This window comes from Convolutriloba macropyga, chromosome 2, assembly GCF_964194025.1.
Source record: "Convolutriloba macropyga chromosome 2, txConMacr16.3, whole genome shotgun sequence".
Taxonomy (NCBI): domain Eukaryota; kingdom Metazoa; phylum Xenacoelomorpha; order Acoela; family Convolutidae; genus Convolutriloba; species Convolutriloba macropyga.
In genome coordinates this window covers 2,476,410-2,497,711 of record NC_134469.1, presented here as the reverse complement: position 1 = coordinate 2,497,711, position 21,302 = coordinate 2,476,410, and the positions used below count along the sequence as shown (strand labels likewise).

The following is a 21,302-nucleotide window of genomic DNA, read 5'->3' as shown; positions in this document are numbered from 1 at the left end:
CTACGAGAGTTCAGAGATGTGTTTGCAATTAACGACAACGAATTTGGACAGACACACTTGGTTCAGCATGAAAAGGACAGAGGTGATACGCTGACCATCAAGCTTGCACCCCATAGACTTGCACCGGGAAAGATCACTGTGGTTAAGAGGGAGATCGAGGACATGCTGGCACGAAACATTATCTGACCATCAAACAGCCCGTACAGTGCACCAATCTTTTTCGTTACCAAGAAGGATGGGAGCAATCGAATGTGCACAGACTTCAGACGACTAAATGAAGTAACAAAGAAAGACGCTTTTCCCCTTTCGCAAATTGACCAGATACTGGATCATCTTCACGGAGCAGCGATTTTCTCAAGCCTCAACCTAGCCTCTGGATATTGGCAAGTCCCATTAGTTGAGAGTGCTATACCAAAAACTGCGTTCGTCACTCTCGATGGTGGACACTACGAGTACCTCAGACTTCCATTTTGACTTTGCAATGCACCGGGAACCTTTCAGCGACTTATGACAAGCATCTTCAATGAATATCTCTTCTCGTTTGTCCTCATTTTCGTGGACGACGTTCTGGTGTTTAGTAGGAATGTGGAGGAACACGAAAAACACATGCGCCTCGTTTTTCACGCTCTTCGCCAGGCCAATCTTAAGCTCAAACCCAAGAAATGTCGCCTCTTTCAAAAATCGGTAAACTATCTAGGATACAAACTGAGCCCAGAGTGAATTACACCAGATGAAAACAAACTCATTACAGTACGGGACTGGAAACGACCAGAAAACGTTACCGAACTGAGGTCTTTTATTGGATTTTGCAGTTACTACAGACGTTTCATCAAAGACTTTGCTGGGATAGCGAAACCTCTTCACCAGATAACAAAAAAGAACAGCCGTTTCGGAAACCTGAATGCCGTAATGCGTTCGACAAACTGAAAGAGGCTTTGATTGATATTTCAGTACTCAAACATCCGGACTACAACTCTCCTTTCATCGTGGACACGGATGAAAGTGACAACAGTCTAGGGGCAGTACTCTCGAATATTGTCGATGGAGTAGAATACCCAGTGGCTTTCGCTAGCAGAGTTTTGACGCCAGCAGAATGTCGTTACTCAACAACAAAAACAGAAGCATTAGCAGTCATTCAGGCGATGAAATGGTTTAAGCCTTACATTTGTTGAAATTAATTTGTGCTCAGAATAGATCATGCATCGCTACAGTGGTTATTCAGACAAAACAATGACGGGATGACATTCAGGATGCTTCAAAGACTGCAAGAATTCAATTTTCAAATAGTATATAGACCAGGAGACAAGCACGGGAATGCAGATGGACTGTCAAGACAGTGTAGCATCACTCCTGAGCTAACTGAAGCTGAGAGACTGGTTTTGTTTGGAAGCTGCCCATCAGCTAACTCTTTGAAGACGCCTCGGAAGAATTAACTTAGCTGCAGCCGAGGACGCGAACGAACTAATGAGTATCCAATTTCAAGAAGACGTAAATTCACTTAGGCTGGCTCAAAGAAACGATCCCTGCTTACGTCTCATTTTGCAATGGAACAACTTCACGATTCAAAACTCAGTGGAGGCCATTTTGCTTTTCAAAAGACCTTCGACAGGGCAAGACAGAGGTTTTGGCGGCCAAATATGAGAAAAGATATTGAACAAAAATGTGAGAACTGCACCCTGTGTCAAGCACGAAGTACCGCTGGAAAGAAAAGAATAGCCTCTCTCCAGACAATCAACGTTGGGATCCGATTCAGCAAAGTGGCAGCAGATATCCTGGAACCTGTTACCCGAGCAAAAGCAAGCGGTGCAAAATACATACTCGTATTGACAGACTATTTTACGAAACATGTGGTTTGCGTTCCCTTTGAAAGAGCTACGGCCGAAGATGTTGCTAGAGCAATTGTGGAGAACTGGGTTTTGACGTTCGGAGCACCTGATTGCCTTCACACCGATCAAGGAGCCAACTTCTGCAGCGAACTACTACTAGAAGTGTGCAAAACGTTTGGAATAGAGAAGACAAGAACATCTCCATATCACCCGCAAGGAAATGGCAAGGTAGAACGTCACAACAGAGTTGTTGCGGATGTTATTTCCAAATACTGCGCAAACAATCCAAATAGCTGGGATCAAATGATTCCCTATCTCAACGTCGTCTATAATACGACCGTACACAAAACAACAGGACAGACGCCATTTTCACTTGTGTTTGGACAAGAATTCGAATAACCGATTGACCTGCTACTCCCGAAAGCACCTGGTCACAAAATTGCCAACTATGAATTCACAAAATGGCTCAATGAACAGTTCAGGGAATCACATATGAATGCCAGAGAGACACTTGGCTACAGACAAGGAAGACAAAAAAATTTGTACCAGAAAAACGTCTTTGGAGAGGAACTAAAGCCAGGAGAGAAAGTTTGGCTTTCCGCACCCCAAAAAGCAAAATCAAGGAAGTTTTTTCTTCCCTGGATTGGACCATATAACATCATCGAAATAACCTCAGAAGTCAACTATAAAATCTCAAAAGACACTAACTCCAAGAAATGGCAGATAGTCCACTACAATCGGTTGAAGCCTGTGAAGGAGGAGTACGAGTTACCCAGAATGGAAACAAGATCATCTCATCAGGAGAAATGGCCCAGCCGCCAAAATTTGTATGACCAGGAAGTTCACATTGAAGAAGACAATAAAACTTTCACCTCAGAAATAACAGCAAGACGACCCAAACAAGAGAGTCCCTTCAAATGGATGGACGAGGATGAAGAATTTTTCTACGATCTCTTTGCAGAGCGAGAACATTCAACTAAAAGGCCCACTAAGACCATTATAACAGCAGAACCGATCACTCCGGAACAAGACAAAACACAGGAGAAACAGACCCCTTTTGTAACCCCAGCCAAAGAGATTGACCCTACACCACGGCCCCAACGACCACACAAGCCAAAAATTGTCTTGAGGGACCTCAGTGAAACACAGTCAACACCTGCAAGCGCCAAGAGGGAAATGTGCAAACCAAAAACCTTTGCAGTACTTTCGGGAACCAAAACTGACGAAACAGTGAACTCCATCGCTAAAACACGAGAAAGACGCGCAGTGAGGTACCCAAAACGATTCGGAATCGACGACAAATAAAAAGAAGAACATGTATATATATATATATATATATATATATATATATATATATATGCTTAAAAAATGTAAAGATCAAAAGATTGGCCGAAATTTTTAATAAAGATGGGGACGATCGTAAAACATATTCAAATAGCACCATAAAAAAACTTTCTTGTAAGTTAATAAGTCACCGGTATTATGAAAAAAGCTAATTAGCTCAAATAATTTTCAGCGAATTTGGGGGGAATTCTTAGAGAATGTAGCACTCTTTCTAATACAGAAAAAATGCTATCTAGGTTTAGCGCAGTAATTAACCATAAAAATGTTTAGATGTAAAACTTTCTGATATTTATATTAAAACTTGCGGTGCGACAGCAAACCGCAGAGAGTGCACGAACTACTGCGCATGTTCTCTTTCAACCTCAAACTCCAGTTTCATTGGCCGACTCATATCTGACTGTGGATGTCGCAGTCCCAGTTCCAAAGCTGTTGAACGTGGATCTCCGACCAATTTATAAATTCTCTTCAATACTTCAGCAATTGGAACAGAAAACATGGAAGAGCTCCCAGTTTTGCAACAACCAAGAAATAAAGCACTATTACAGCACCACTCTGACGGAATAATCTCATCTATTCAGATAGAATACGAAAGAGCAGAGAAAGAGAGGACAAAGCTTGTCAAAGAAGTAGCATCTTTTGTAAACCAGACTATCACTCTTCAGCGACAGAGACGAAAACCACTGCTGTTTGCAATGGGAGTTGCAACGGCGATAACTTTAGAACCCTTACTGGAAAAAGCAGGCTGTAGACTACTCTCAATTATTGGTCTTTGCAAAAGTTCTAAGCGAAATATGGAACAATTGGAAGGGCGATTGCACTATTTGGAATCACGAATAGTTCACCTGCACAACGAAGAAAAGGAGTCTATTCAGGTCATGGCCAGCAGTAGTTTGAAGCTTCATGAAGACACACGAAAAGTGCTAAACTACTCAGAGGATAACTTTGAGATTCTGCAAACAAACCTGGAGGTTTTTCAAAAAACAATGGAAGAAATAGAACAAGCCCAAGCCTGTGATCATCGAAGTTCTGATGTTTTTATGTATGCCTTTCGAGCCCAAAGTGCAATTAACAACGTATCATGGACTCTCAATGCTATGCACTGTGAGTTACAAGTACAAACATTATATTTGACTGAACAGAGAAACATATTTATTACAAGCACTGGAGTGCTATCCAAGGGAATACTGCCAGCCGCACTAGTACCCTACGAAGATTTACGGAAAATAATTACAACTCTGAAGCTGGGAGATAAAAAAATTTCTATACCATACGACCACTTAAGTTTACTTTACAGCCTGCCCTTAGTGAGAAATGTTTTTTCCAATCCACACGGACTGTTAATCACAATGGCGGTGCCAGTATACAGTGGTGAACCAATTCAGGATGCCTACAAAGCAATCCCTCTGCCACAACCAATCAAGAACACAACGGCGGCCGCAACTCTAAAATTAGAAAGGAACTATTTGATGGTATCAAGGCGAGAAGAAAGCCATGCCGAATTGAAGAGTGAGGAATATCTGTCTTGTTTGGGGACACAATTGCTGATACTTTGCACCAAGCCAGTAGCGTTGGTGGGCGCGCATGATCAACTCTGCTTGACTTCACTCCTATACAATCACGAGGTAGCTGCTTTGAAGACTTGCAATCGAGAAGTAACCGAATTACCGATTTTACCGACAGCAATCTACCTTGGGAACTCTATGTACCTCCTCAACGCGGCAGACGATAAACAATTTCTTTATAACATAATGTACAGTGGGGGCAGAAAATTTTCAAACCGTGTACCAGCCTGTAAAAGTTGCCTGGTACACCCCCTGCGATGGAAAACTGGTTCAACCGAAGAATGGGCTGGTCATGTTGCCCGATCCAGCATACTGTCTTCAACACAGTGGACTAATAAGAACAATCACCACTCCCGAACTACTGGATATCGCTTTCAACATCCCGAACATTCCAGCGGTCACTCCTACAGAAGAGAGTCGGAATTTGATGTTGCATAAGATCAGGTCGGCACTCAAGGATGTCCCTACGCTTGATGTCACGCCTGGATTAGTCAGTGAGATGGTAGACAAAAACCATCAACATTTTTTTGAGGAAAACAACATCAAATCCTTTCGCCATGGGTCAACACTGCATGCATTTAAAGAGCTGGCTGGTCTGCTTGGTTACTCTTTATGGTGTCTTGCATTTGTCGTTTTGGCTGTCTGGGCAGCGAAGAAGTGTTACAAGTCCAAAAACACTACAAAACATAGTCACAATTCGTCCAACGATGATCAACGAGATATCGGAACTGACATGCAGTTTGAAGAGAGACTGAACGTAGTTGAGAGAATGCCAAATGAGGAGACAAACGCTGATTAAAAAGACACTGTCGTACCAAAAACATTGTGATGGTGATTTTATAAACTTTTATATGTTACTAATATCACTGTATTGTACTATTCAGGAGAATAGTTTAGTCCAGTTGGGTGGGATGTAGGAATGGAAAGTTAAACTTAAGCGTTTTTCGGAAAAGAACCAAATTAATACTGACCTTGATTTATTCCCAACACAAAAGCGAATTCTAAATTTGAAACTGTACAAAGATAATAATGGTGAAGAATTTTAAACTGATGAGAACGGATGAATAAGTAAATATGGACTCTGATAAAGATTATATCACAGATTGAACATCAAAATTCTAACCCACGTAATATTGGATTAGAAACCCAAATTAGGGGCCTAGGTTATCAAAGTCATGATTGACCTTCTGAAAACTTTTCCCAAAAAGGCATTTTTCACACAACGATTCGGAACATTTGGTAAAAATAGGACTAAACTATCATAACCAAACATAGATAAGCAGTATATATACGGCTCAATTTTAGCCAACTTTTGCAACCAAAATCAGTCTGAAAATAATTATATTGTCGTGATAATCCGAATTGCGGTGTAAATTTTATTAGATGAGTGAGTTAACAGATCTCTGTCGTGGCACTGAAAATTGTAATAATTGTTTGTACTAGTATAATGTGGCAACTATACTTTTCGTTAAATTAACTTAGCAAATTTTCAACTACTTTCATTTTTTAGACATTTTCTTATAACTTAGTAGAGCTTAAACTGTTATCTAGTAGGTATTTGCTAAAAGCTTCGATCCTTGGCACTCATAGGCATTTGTAACTAGTTGTTCTGAAGAAACCATAGCCTGTAATAATTAGGACTGGGTAAGACTTAATCGTTTCTTTCGGTTTTCTAGTAATCAACAGCGTAATTGTACAACTTTAGTAACTTCACAATACATCTCTAAGGATCTGAAATCATACTCAATCTAGCTTCAATTTATTGGATTTAAATTAGTTTGGTGACTAGTAAATTAGTGATCAACCAATCAATAATTAGGTTAAGTTAGGTTAACGAACTGGAGGACAGCATCGAATCCCGGACAACATCAAGACGATTGATTTCTGAGAGTATTAATTGGCCAAGCTCCTTCTAGGAGACCGCATAGTGAAGCCACTCTGAGGGTAGGCCTGCCTGCTCGTAGAAGACTTGGAAAGTTAAGTTAACCCATGTAGTATGGAATGGTGAACCAAGTAGACAATTAAAAAGGTCTGCAGTAACCTAAAGTACCTGATGGGCAATGTCTTAACGTTCTATCAAGTTGGTTAATACTCGTCTGGTTGGGTTGTGGAGTGAACACCGACGAGCTCTTCACGTCATCTACTATTTGTTTTAAGTATATTGGTTGATCGATTAATTAGAAAGTGAATTGAGGACCTGGTATAATTCTCAATCTTAGAGTCACCAATTTATATCAATTGGTAAAACACTTCTTAGAAGCTAAAATATCATATAACATAGAGAAGCATTACAAACATATTCTAATATCATCATTATTATTGGCAATTGACTACAGCCCCTGAAAATACTTTCTTTAGGACTTGAACGGAGGGCCTGGTATAACCCTTTAGTCTAGTTAAGAATAGTAGGTTTGTGAAGTTACTATCCAGTCCAGTAGTTTTCTCTAAAGATAGATTCTAGGAACAATTGTGGAATTGTGAATAGGGTAAAACCTCCACCCCAAATATTCAGATTCTATATTCAGATTCAGGGGGGACAGCAGATGGAGATTGCGGATCACGTATATGCACTGCTTTACTAACCCTCCTCAGAAAGTTTTCAGCTCAGTATGCTTTCCCCATACGTATTGCTTTCTCCCCCAAAACTAACTGCAAAAATCTAGTTATTAGATAAAGAGATGCTGCTTCTGTACAATCGTATGGTCTTTTTATTAGGTCCTTCTCTAAACTAACGATTATTACATTCTAAACAAAGTGACACCATCTAAAAATCACATTGTTAGTGCAAAAACCAATGTTATGAGTTGCGTTTGCGTGGCTTTTAAGGAGCAGCATTCATTACAATTCATAATTTTAGGATTATAAAATGTGACAATTCTGAAAAAAAAAATAAATTAGGGGTCACATTTTTTTTGCCAATAAGTGGAGGGAGGGGGAGGCGAAAAGGAATAGATCCAAACCAATTTATTTCGGGTCTTTTCAGAGCTGTAAAGCACTACTATTAAAGTAATTTAATTGCAACGCAACACCACCCGAAAAACGAATCTGTGATTAAAATGGTGGATTGTTACTATAGCGTGATCCCATCTTTTTAAGTGATCGATAACCGATTTCAACCCCATTTGTTGAAAATGACCTCCCTACATACCAGCACTTTCTTCGCGTCATCGATAAAACTCAATTTCTTTGCGTCCCACTGCATTGCAACGAAATAATTTTTGCTGTTTTTGTAAGAGCTTCAAAGTGAACAACGTTGAATTTCGGTGAGCTGATTTTTCAATGTTTTTCACTGCTTTTCGCAAACTGTGTTTCATGAAAATTGTTATTAGGGAAAAATTTGTGGATCGTAAAGAACAAAGAGATGCAGAACTCTGCACGGGTTCGAACCTCTGCCCTCTTGCTTGCCTTCACCCGCTTATTGCACTGCTCCAACTGTCACTAACTGTTTATCTATTTCTTGTGAATTTGAATCAGATTAAGTAAACGTTGGAAAGCAAATGCTGAGGTTTTTTTTGTAAGAAAAGCGGTGAATTTCGCAGTGAATTTTTGAAAGAAATTCTGTGAAAAGCGGTGAATCATTTTTTTTCACCGCATTCACCGCTTTCATTGCACTTCCTACTTTAATTTGACACCGGTGAATTTTGTTAAGAATTGCTGTGAATTTTCCGGTGGATTTTTGTGAGACATGCGGTGAAATGCGGTGAAATATTTTTCATCGCATTCATCGCAATCACCGAATTTCTTACAAAATCCTCAAATGATCTTATCAATTGATCCTCATCACCTGCGAACGCTCTTTCTAACAAATTTATCATGACTATTTTAGCTCGTGTTTGATGCATATCAATTATCTTTGGAAAAATGTTTTGAGCCAATTTAAAACAACAAATTTCCACAAAGTGTTCAAATTTTGTGCACAAGGTATCAAGGCTTCTGTTGAATCTCTTTAAAATCCTTGTTGATAAAGTGTACAGTTTTAGGTTCTGGACCTATGAAAGGTTGCCGCCAAGGCATAACGAAAGTAAAATAAGTTGTCAGAAAAATGTCAGGAAACCTTGCTATTTGACTCTGACAACAAAATCATCAAAGTTAGCTCACAATTAAGAGTGGACAGTCAAAACTAAAGTACCATGTACTTCTAAATATTAATCAAACTCATGGATAAATTGAACCACCAAAAATTTAAAATAAAATTGCTTAGAACATGGTTTGGGATATTAGGAAGAAATTTACTGTGCAACTTTGTGTTTCATATTGCTAAGAGCCGCTTTGTCGCTATTGATTTAAAAACCAGTGATTTTTTAATAGTTATTGGGGTGTCCCGTTCACTTTCGTTTTCTCAACATTACATTTAAAGAATTTCACCTTCAACTTTCTCTCTAAGCGGAATTTTTCCATTTATAAAAATCACTTTCAAAATTCTTTCCTCTTCTGTTGCCGCAGCCCTTTAAATATTCAGCGTGACAAAGAAGTTTTAATTAGAAAATGATTTTCATTAAAAAATTGGCCTTTTTCGTTTTCATAGCTAATACGAGGTTACCTCCATTTTTCAAGCAACGTACATTTTCGTTAACCGGACTAGTATTGGAGCTTTCAAACATTGTACTGTCATGGAGTCAGCCATCAGCCTTCAAAAATTTTTAGGATCTATGCTGTTTGCCAACCACCCCTCCCTCCCCCCCCCCGAGTCTATTGTGCCGGCAGTTAAAAAAATAAAAATACATGTTGATATGTAACACGTTACTTTGTGAAGTTATCTTGTGCGCATAGTGGGGGCGAATAAGTTAACTGAGTTTGGGATATCGCTTGCTTTTTAACTTGGGTATATTATTTTATACTGAAGATTTACTAGAAAAGTTTTTTCTATGCATGACCCCCGTCGACGCCAGGAGGTCCTTAGTCGACGTCAAGAGTCAATTGAAAAAAAAATTTCGCGGGATTCATGCAAAAATTGGTAATCTTGTAAACCTTTGCAACATAAACGAGTATCTTGCATGAGCTTGCAAAACGATGGATATCTTGCAAGGTCTTACAAGATCCTTTTGTGAAAAATTGTGCTTGAATCACGCTCAAATAAATTTCTGATGTTCGATATCGTAGATGATGCACCGTTGAGACGAAAATGAATTTTATTTTATAAGAACTACATGACAATATACAAAAACCAAAAACCTATTTTGCAGTTTTGGTTACATGACCCTTTACCCAAATCCATTTTACCCGATGCTAATTTAACCAACCTGCCTTTTTACCCAATGCCATTTTACCCAATACTAACTTACTCAATGCTCTTTGATCTTTTAGTTCAATTATCCCATGTTCAGTTGTGATGGTTTTATCTAAAGTCCCACGGGCCATTTAATTATAAACTCGGCTTAATAGTCGTTCTAGTATTTTTTAAAAAAGGTGAATTAATTGTGGCTTTGGTAAAATGGCTTTGGGAAAAATTGAAGGTTGGGTATAGTGGCATTGGGTAAAATAGCATTGGGTAAATGGAATTGGGTAATTGTCCTGACACCTGCCATTTTACCCAATTCAATTATACCCAATATATTTTCCCTGATCATTTCGTTCATAAATCAGATTACGAATTAGCACTCGGCTAAAGTGGATAATTCAGTGTAATGTTCGGTTGCGATAGTTTAATATAAAGTCTCACGGGTAATTGATTCATGGCTTTGGCCCGCGAGGCATGAACCAAGCTAAACTTTATGCTAGCTAAACTTTATGCATAATAATCATTCTAGTAATTCGAATTTTAGGATAAAATAATTGGTATATTCTGGGCAATTTTTTTCATATTAGTAAATTGTCATTATCTATTTCGTCCTGACACAGTTATAAACTACTTGTTCGACTTATACAACTACAAGTTTTTATAAGTGAATGCTCTTTTTGGCAGGTTGCTATGAGACAATTGTTCTGAACTTTTCATAAGGCAGTAACTTCTTGGAATTTTCCACTCAATTTCGCCCCTGTAATCGATGCAAAGGGAAAAACAATAAATCATTATATCTGCACATTATAGATATCTCAATTTTTTCTTAAAGCATTTTGAGCAGACAGAAAATGATTCATGGCATTTTGATATAGTAATTAAAAATGATAGGTTTTGAATCCCGGGTCGAGGTTTTTGGGTAAATTTTTGAAAGGAATGCGGTGAATGCGGTGAATTTTTGTAAGAAATGCGGTGATTGCGGTGACGATGAATATTTCACCGCATTTCACCGCATTTCCTACAAAAATTCACTGCAAAATTCACCGCATTTCTTATTCACCGCATCGAATTTTGTGGCAAATTAATGTAAGAAATGCGATGAAAGCGGTGAATGCGTTGAAATAAAATATTTCACCACATTTCACCGCATTTCTTACAAAAATTCATCGCATTTTTTAATAAAAATTACAGCATTTGTTTTCCAACTTTTACTCAGTCGAATTTATGTTCACAATAAAGAAGAAGTATTTAAGTGACATTTGGCGCAGTGGAATGAGTAGTAAAAGGCACGCAGGAGGTCCGAGGTTCGAACACGGGTACAGGTGATTCTTGTTCGTATGAATACTGAGAACGCGGTGAATATAAATAATTCACCGCGGTTCACCGCAAAAAGATGTAACAAATACGCGGTGAAAATTAATTTTTTTCACCGCATTTCTTACGAAAATTCACCGCCAAACCTCGTCCCGGGATAGAGAATTTAAAATTAGATGCTAGCACAAAACTCACCAGGAGATGAAGTGCAGAGGAATGTTCGTTCCAAAAACACCCATACTGTTAGCCCAACAAGCCATTGATTCAACACTAAAATTCAACACTATTATTCACATGGCGGCAATATATTTTTTCAAGTTAAGGAATGTCAAAAAATCATCCCAAAAACCACAATGGTTTTAGACCTTTATTCTGCGAAAGCGTTGAATCTTTTACGAAATTAAAGTATATCCACTGGCGAATTATCAAAGCAATTCATACAAACATTTGCCCCTAAATTCAGCAATTGCTTGCTGACTTTTTTTAAAACGGTAAATTCAGAATAACCAATGCTTATTTGGACTGTGCAAAAATTATCAATAGAATCCGCAATGATCACAATATTTTACTAGGACCCTAAAAGCGGTTAAAAATGTGTTCAGTTTCTGAAAAATTTGAAGACCACGGGGGTACAAAATTTTTCGAGGTAAACGTACTGATGTAACCAGCAGAAAATGAGGAATTTAGAACTCCGTTTTGTAGTAATTGAGCTGAAGGAGTTGTCCAAACTCTACGCATGTTAATAATAAACTAATAGAACCCAAAACCCATTAGTTTTGAAACAAACGGTTGTTAACTTAACGACATATAAGGAAATTTTGTTCAAAGGCTGAAAGGCAAGCGCTCATATTTTTTCTTCGAAGAACGAAACAGTCATAAGGAAACCAATTCACTAAACTGAAATTTGCCGTAGAAAAATCGAGCAATCAAAATTTTTACGATAACTGCTGTAACTGAGGTTAAAAAATATTCTTAAAAAGGAGAAAAACAACGTGGTAGATATATGAAGCTAAACCCAGACCTGCGAGAGCTTCAAATTATTCAAAACTGGCATCCGAAAGTACCAAACTTTTTTTAAAGTACCAAACAAAAAAAACAAAGTGACATTAATATCTCTTTTATCTTAGATCTGCTTGCGATACGGATCCACTTTCTTTTCCAAAACAGACCGACAAGATCATGAGACAAAAGGGTCTCTCTAGATTTTATTGATACCATGACTTCAAGTCTGAGGCCCTGAACACTTTTGATAAAACTCCAATTTTGTTCAATTAAATAGTAAGCAAAGTTTTGGAGCTAATGTTGAACATAATTATTTTAAAAAACTTGATCAGAATAGTGACCAGATCAATAAAATCTGATGCTTAGAAAATTTAATTTTACTTAGTTTTGTTTTCTGTTCAAATTGCAATTGTGCTGAGTGAAATAACAATTTGAAACACAGCAATAATTTGATTGAAGAGACATGCATGAAATAATTAAAATTAATTGAAGCATTGTTGTTCGTCATTGTAATAGGATACTTTGAAATAACTCGGCAATCAATTTCTGGGATTACTAAACGTGATATTTCAAAAACTATTTTGCGATCGAAGGCAAAATTTGGTATACTGTTTTCGAAATTACTCAAATATTTTGTGTTTTCCTATTCAAAATGCATCACTGATGCCACATTATTCTGGCAAGGTTGTTTGAAAGTCAAAGAGCTTTCTTGAAATTTAAGCTAGGTGAAAATAACTTTATTGGCGTTTTTGTAATCTTGAAACGGAGAGAAAAAATAAGATGTAACAATTAAAGTTGAGGACATTTGGTCAACCAAATTCTTTTATAGTAGAGTGTTGAGTGGAAAATGAGTTTTAAGTTGTGAACTGAAAATGATTACTGAGATAAATGACATCAACAAAATAATTATTAGTTGGTGAGACTCAATTAAAAAATACAGAAGAACACAAGTATTGAATGACAGAATATGTGTCGATAAAAACTGATTTTGTGAAAACAAATTCGCGGCAATCTCTTTCGCGCGGTTAAGAAAGAAACAAATCTTGTATCAGAAATGTATTGCTACTGATAAACTCGCTCAAACATTGAAAACTTAAACACGTAGCAGTTCACTATTGAATTGTGAACGATAATTAAAAATCTAATTAAAAATTGTAAGGATAATGTAAATTTTTCTGACTGTCATTATGCGTTTAGTAATTAAGCATAAATTAATTAAACAAAAACCTTGCTGCATTGCAAACCAAGTGGAATCAGGATTAAACAGAAAAGTATTTATAAATGTGTAGCAAAACCGACTTAATGCTTGCAAGTACTACTAAAATGGTTAAGCCTGAAATATCAGTTTCAAAGGACACCGACGAAACCAAAAGGAGTTAACCACCGAACTGCGGTTATCTTAAGCAGTTACATCTTGTCACTGACCTTCTACGCCCACTATTGCACCTATAGGTTAAGTCAAAATGTTCTTAACGGCACGACACGTTGTTATCGTTGATTAAAAAAATAAAAAGACAGAGTATCCTCCTGCACAAGAGACAAAAGAGAATGAGCACGAAAAAGAACAAGAGAGAGAAAGAGAACGCTCAACTCTGGCAAATTTAACTGAAAATCTTAGTTGAGAGGGTAATAAGTTTCTGGGCATTAACAGTGCTACTGGGAGGCAGAACTTGGGAGAGTTATTTGATAATTTGGTTGCAGAAATTAGTTGATAATTTTTTGGATACTCCTGGATACGACAAATAAACAAATTTCTACAGATTCTGACAAAATCAGAAATCACCTTTCTCATATTATTCAGCAATCATGTTTGTGATATCCTGACTTGGGTAAAATAATCAATCGGGCTGTATAAATTCTGGTCGAGGCGCTTTCAAGCAAAATCACCAAAAATCAGAACCGTCAATATTCGGGTTTTTCAATTGAAAAAAAATGACATTTGAGCCCACTTGAGTCTGATCAGAGGTTATTTTGGTCTGGGACAGTTTTAAATGAGGTTTTATCGGTCGGCTGGGACTCAGGTCAGAAAGAAAACTAACAATTACTAACAAATCAATGTGTCAAATTAACGTTTGCAGTAGGGAAAGCCTATTAACAGATTTAAAGAGGTTTTTCAATGATTGTTCCCAAAGTATATGTGTGCGATTATCATTGTATCTAATTTATATGCAAATTGAAAAAAATACCTGTAATTTTTTTCATCCCGTCTCGTGCAATAAACAGCTACTTTTAAAATTGTGAGTTTGAGATAAAACTTTTTTCAAATTGCTGAAAAAGTGGTTGTTATGATATCTTCTATTACATTAACTATCGATGTAATAAGTAATAATTATCTGGTTTAATAAGCTCGTCCCTCTATAATGAATCCGCCTTACGTTTAAAACTTTATTATGAGAGTTTATTACTCCAAATGGACCTTCAATTGTTGTGCCGTTGAGTTGCGGATGTTGCAATATTTAATTGTACGAGTATGTTGTCATGATAAAAATCTAATTAATCATGGTTTAATTACTTATAACTACTGTTGTTTTGACTTTCATCTCTCTCTGTTTGTTATATAGATGGTTGAGTTTTTCAGATGAAGTTTCAGATAAAGAATGTTATCTATTTACCTGTTTAAACTCAAATAAATATTTGTAAGCAAAAGCAAAATCGCGTTTTGTAAATTAACGTGTTTTGAAAAGGCGTCTTTCTGTCAATAAACAATATTTTAAAAAAAAATAAATTTTGTAATAGTTTGGTAGGTCCACAGAAACCTATCTTTTGTTATTTTTTTGGTATTTTTGTAGAATTGAAACTGTGACAATGAAACAAGACAACATTTAAAAATGAACATTTATAAAAAAAATATAAAACAAAAATGTGATAACCGATTTGCTCACTGAAATATTTCGCAGGCGAGATGGTGAAAGCTTTAATCATCAGAGACGTTTTTGATAAATCAAATTATGAGAAGTAATTGTTTGTGGACAATCTAAAATTACTGCTCTCAGAGGAGTTTAATTGTGAGTGTAACATTGAGAATATTTTGCACATGTTCAGTTCCAAAATTTCCCAGGTTTTTGAGTTAAGTCTCACCACGCAAAGTTTTCATCCGCACTTTCATTGCACAAAAAAAGGAAAAGCAAAAACACTTTCGGAGCATATATTACGAACAACTAGCAAAAAGCAGAATCTATGAACTATAGGTTCTCTTTCGTTTAAACAATTGCGGGGCTATAGCTGTAAATTTTGGCACATAGTCTGAAAAAAATACTCGTTTCTGAGAGATAGCGTTAAAAGCGCAAGTATCCATAAATAGAACAAAATTAAGAAATATGTAGTGTTCGTTGATGTAATAGAGCGAAAACTGTCTTGTCATTCCACCGAGCGACAAAATGACTGAAATAAAATGAAGGCACGTGCCCGGGTCGAGGTGTCACCGCTAAAAATCGCTAAAAGATGTAAGATTTGCGGTGAATTTGAGTAAAAGTGTAAGATTTGCGTTCAATGCGATGAATGCGGTGAAAAAAAACTTTTAAGCGGTGAAAAATTTCTTTTCAGCGCTTATGCGGTGAAAGAAAATTTTTCACCGCTACAAGCAGGATGCGGTGAAAAAAAATTTTTCACCGCTACCAGCAGAATGCGGTGAAAAAATTTTTCACCGCTACCAGCAGAATGCGGTGAAAAAAAAATTTTTCACCGCTAAAATAGCAAATCTTACAAATATTCAACGCGCTAATTTCAACGCTTATCTCTTATTCACAGGAAATATCTTTGCAGTAAGTGACAGATGGCGCAGTGGATTACGAAGTTGCTGACACGCATCAGGTAGAGGTTCGAACCCTTCTACGATAGTTTCTTTTTTGTAAGAATTCCGGTAAATGCGGTGAAAAAAAATTTTTCACCGAAAAATTCAACGCAATTCTTGCAAAAAGTCACCGCTTTCAGCGCATTCAACGCTAAAAGATGCGGGCGCTTTGCGGTGAAAAAATTTTTTTTTCACCGCTTTTCACCGCTAATCTTACATTATTTTTTGACAAAACCTCGACCCGGGTGATTAGCAGCAAATAAATGTATGCACCGGACATTCCAGAATAGCTATCTTGTAATAATCGTACTATTTCGTACAAACTAGTAAAAATTTAGTACGATTAAGTAAGATTTCAGCCACACAATTGTTCTTTCGTACTAGATAGTTATCTTGCAAGATCTTACGAGAATTAGTACGATTAGGCGTTCTATTACTAGCTCAGGATTTTTCTGATTTAAACTTAGTAAGAGTTAGTACAAAAGAGGCAGGATAAATATTTAGTGCGAGGAAGTACAGCCTATTCTTACTAAAACTTGCAAGAGTTTGTATGATGCGTACTTACGTCAATGAAGTCGTACAAACTTAGTACGACAAAGTTTCTTACTAACAGCGGCATATTGTTACTAAATCTTGCAAGAGATTGTACGAAGCGTACTTACGGCAGTTAGGTCGTACTAATTTAGTACGAGAAATATTTGTCTTGTAAGATCTTAGAAGTTTCTTAATAACAGCGGCCTATTCTCACTAAATCTTGCGAGAGATTTTACGAAACGTACTTGCGGCAGTGAGGTCGTACTAAATTAGTATGAGGATTATTTATCTTGTAAGATTTTGCAAGAAGAATATCTGTTAGTGCTAATTCAGTCTGAAAACTTGCATGAACTTGCAAGATTTCTTACTAAGTTTACAGAATCTTGCCAGATGATTTTGTACGAAACCGTACGATTCCTACAAGAGAATTATTCTGGAATGTCCGAGGTGATTCACACAATCACTCTTGTTGATTGAAAATAACTAGCTTTCTGCTAAATAACAAAAACGGTATACTGGAAAAAAATTAGAAATATACAGCAATCCCTGCATGGGTAACATAAAAAAATTTAGAGAATAGAGGGTCTTTTTTGCCTCCATAAAATCCGACGTCACTTGTCAGTAACAAAACTAAAGGATAATTATACAAAAAGAACAAAAAGTACAAGCAAAAAAATATTACGTTTGATGAAACGATACACTAACCCAACCATAACATCATAAGACGTTAAACGAAAACAATATATTGGGTCCAGCATTGGACCTGCTATAGGAATAGTTATTAAGGGGTCTAAATAAACAGAAATAATAATACGTTGGGCGTCAAAACTTCATTTTTTTAACTTTCAAACCAGGAAAAAATTGTTAGCTACTTTTTGACTTAAACTATGGTTTTCATACACCAATAAAACACCTCTAACATTAAAAGTGGCACTTCGCCAACAAACGTGGAGAAAAAAAACGCGAAAAACAGCAACGAAAAAGTTTCCCGTAAAAAACTCTATAACCGTCAATAAGCTGCAAACATCAATTTATCAATTAACTTCAAAAAGCATTCAAAGAAATTTTAATCTTAAAAATACTCACGGTGTCCATTGTAATTAAAATTACTGATCATTTTTCAGACTCTCACTGCCATAAAAATGTCTAGAACAGAAAAAAAAATTTTTAATGTAATCAAAGCTTTTGTAGTGCAAAACACAACAATCGGACTAGTAATAGCATCATGATCTTACTCAATCAATCAGAAATACAGAACTCACCCAGATCAATAACTCAATTGTGAAAAAAAATATTTAACGCTCAAAGTAGACAACATTGTTTAAAGGGAAAATAATTAGCTGAAAGAAAATGACAAAAATGCAGGTCCAAGTGGTTTTGCTAACGGAGAGAGGCTTAACTGGCCCTCGCTGTAGATTAAAAGGCCTGCTTGACCAGGTTATAGCACATTGCTCCTGAGAATAACAGTTCGATCTAGAACAACCAGATTTATCAAATGCGCTGTTTTTTTTAAATAAGAAATATAAAAAAATTATTCAAAATTTTGTAATAATAGTAGAATCTAAATTTCAGCAGCACTGACGCAGCAAAATAGTTTTTTTCCTTCGAAATTATGTACAACACCATCATTCAATACCAGCTGAGAACGCTTTTTGTCTTAATGCTTTACTGTTAATTGAAACATATGCATGTGCATTGATTGCAGAGAGAGTTTTTAAAATAATTTCGCAAGTTTTTCAAGGCTATTGATATATATATATATATATATATATATATATATATATATATATATATATATATATATATATATATATATATATAATTCGCAAAATATAATAAATAAGATTAACGATGTTGTAAAATAAGGTGTATTTTTTTTGTGTTCTATGCTTTATTTCAAGGATTGTTTTCTATTTGTTATTTCAACAGATTTTTAACAACATAATCAGCATATATCAAGATTAAGTGTTTTACCGCAAAAAAAAATACGAAGAACAACTTATCGTATAAATAGCAAGAAACCAATCTCCAGAACAAAGAAATCTCAAATGGGATGTTTCTGTTCTCAAAGTACGGGTAGTAAAATCTCAGTTGAAATATAGAACAACGCAGAAACAGCATTTGCGCAGTCAATTGAAACTTACACTTTTTGCGAGAGACTTTTTAGCTATTTCATAGCATTTCATGTTTAGCTGAATTTAACGGAACATTTAAAGTTGATTCAAATCATCAAACCGAAAAAGAAAATTTTCTATCTAAAAGTTTCAACGACCTGGTTATGAAAGTTTTATTTTGTCAGTTCGGAAACAAAATCTAACCTCCAAAAGTATTTTAAAATCGTCCGGTTAGGCCACCACTTTTGTTATCCTACTTTTAAAAAATAAATGTTGTGTATCAAATGCTTTCCAACGATTCACGGTAACTTCTCTTCTTGGCTCACTTTTTTTAAGTTTTGTACTTCTATTCCTTATAGAACTGTAACAGTAAGTTAGTGTTCTGAAGATAAATTAAACAACTCTAATGGCTCTCCTGATTTGAAAATCAGTAAATATTTAGAGTGGTAATGGGGGGTAGTTGTGGTAATGTTGGGATTCTTTAAAATTTACAAAAATTACCCCCCAAAAAAGCTCTAAGATTATGGGGGTAAAATTAGGGTTAAAACGAAGTAAGATTAGGGGGATAATGGGGAGTAATGGGGGGTTTGTTCGGTTTTCTCCCTGAAAATTTATCCCCAAAATGAGATAATTAATGAGGTAATTTTAGGGCAAAAAACAATGTGAAAAGAAGTTGGTAGTGGGGGTAAGGGGGGGGGGATTTTAGATTTTTAGCTCGAAAAATTACCCCCCCCAAAAAGAAGTGAGATTAGGGGTTAAATTTAGGTAATAAAACGACGTAAGGTTATCGTGTTATGAGGAGCAGGGGGAATCGTTAGATTTACCTCCCCAAAATTAGCCCTCAAAAGGATGTAAGATTAAGGGGTTACTTAAGGGGGTAAAATGATATAATATGAGGGGTAATGGGGATTAAAGGGAATTGTTAGATTTTCCATCCCAAATAGCCATCCAAAAATATGCAAGGTTAGGGGGTATTTTTAGGTGGTCATAACGATGTAAAGTAAGGGAAGTAATTGGGAGCAAGGGCGACTTTTCAGACTTTACCCCCAAAAATTACCTCCCAAAAAGATGTAAGAGTAGGGGGTAATTTTTTTTGAAATCCCTATACATTGGATGACTAGCGCTGAGTGAGTAGCGGTGGTCTGAGGACTTAGGCGAATTGGCTCTGGGGACACAGGCTGTGGGTTCAAGACTGTCTCTCTGCGACTATAGAGGTAAAACGATGTAAGAGTTGGGCTGTCAATGGGGGTGAAATGATGTAAGTGTGACGGTGTAATCGACCTCATACCCCCTGCTCTTGCATCGTTTTACTCTAATTGCCCCCACTTTTGCGTCGTTTTATCGCCATTGCCCCCTAATCTTGCGTCGTTTTACCCCCATTACCTCCCTACTCTTGCATCCTTGTACCCCCCAACTCCCCTTCTCTTGCGTCATTTTACCCCCCAAAATCACCCCCTACTCTTACAAAATTCTCTCAAATTGACCCATTTTACTCCCACTCTTGCATCAATTTACCCCCATTACCCCCAAAATTATGTAAGTGTTTTGAGGCGAATTGGCAAAAAATTCCACCGATTACCCAACCCCTAATCTTGCCTTTTTGAGGGTCAAAATTTGACACGATAATTTTGCGATAATGTCATGTTTTTGTGTAATTAGCTTTCATAAATGGCGTCAAAACAAGTTAACAACAAAAATTTATGACATATTTATATAAAAATTGATACTAAAAATTTTTATTGTGTGAGCTCCGTCGTGTTTTGTATGTCTCTTGTCTGTGTTAGACGATTACGACATTTTGGTAATCGCTCAATGATCATATATGATGTCCGACAAAATAGGATAAAGAATCATTGGTGACTGCCTAGATACATGGACCTTACATGGATCTTACATAGCAAATAGAATTTTAAGAAAAATTTTAAAATATCTGATTTCTGGGTTCTATGGTTCCATGCAAAAATCGTACTGGCAATTGTAGTAATTCTAAGAATTGGCAACCAGCGTTGATATTGCCAGTCCGTGTCATTTTTTGAAGAAACCTTCGTTCTATCTATGAATGTTATAGTCAGTCGATCGTGGGAGTTTGAAAATCTTAAGTTCTATCATTTATATTCTTTAAAGCCATCTGACAAAAGTAATTTGTTTACATTTGGTTAGCCTTGGAAATACTCATTGTCATATTGACACCAGGAGTGTTTATTTACAAACAAACAAACAAACAAACAACAGCATCCTTCGGAAATAAAGAGCTTGATCAATTTTCCCTTCGAATGTAGCTTGAAAAATGGGTTAAATGTTAACTCGAAGAATTAGTTCATCCCTAATATTTACTCTAGTTAAGATGTTTGTTTTAATAACCCTGAAAATAATTTAATAAACTTGAAATGATTTTGACATTCAGGTCAAATTTGGAATATTTCTTTTTGAATTTCAATAATTCAGGTCACGAGAATTTTAGACAATCAATATAATCACTTGACGAACGAAAATAATTAAATCACGCCTGTTTACTTTAACTTATGATTTGTTAAAACTCTTTGATATTTCTCTTTCTTTCTCTTTTTTAAAAATTTTAAACCCTAAAAAAACTATAGA

The 21,302-nt window shown here is 36.3% G+C and overlaps 1 protein-coding gene across 1 annotated transcript in view; it reads right to left on the bottom strand.

Moving 5' to 3' along the window:
- The window catches only part of LOC142335564 (uncharacterized), a 172,451-nt gene extending 157,876 nt beyond the window's left edge, over positions 1 to 14,575 (bottom strand). The window contains exons 1-2 of the mRNA XM_075384102.1: positions 14,453 to 14,575; positions 11,460 to 11,534 (exon numbers count right to left, since the gene is read on the bottom strand). Of these exons, the coding sequence (XP_075240217.1) occupies positions 11,460 to 11,534; positions 14,453 to 14,468 (91 nt within the window). The 5' untranslated portion in view covers positions 14,469 to 14,575. The remainder of the gene's footprint in view (positions 1 to 11,459; positions 11,535 to 14,452) is intronic.
- Positions 14,576 to 21,302: the final 6,727 nt, after the last annotated feature.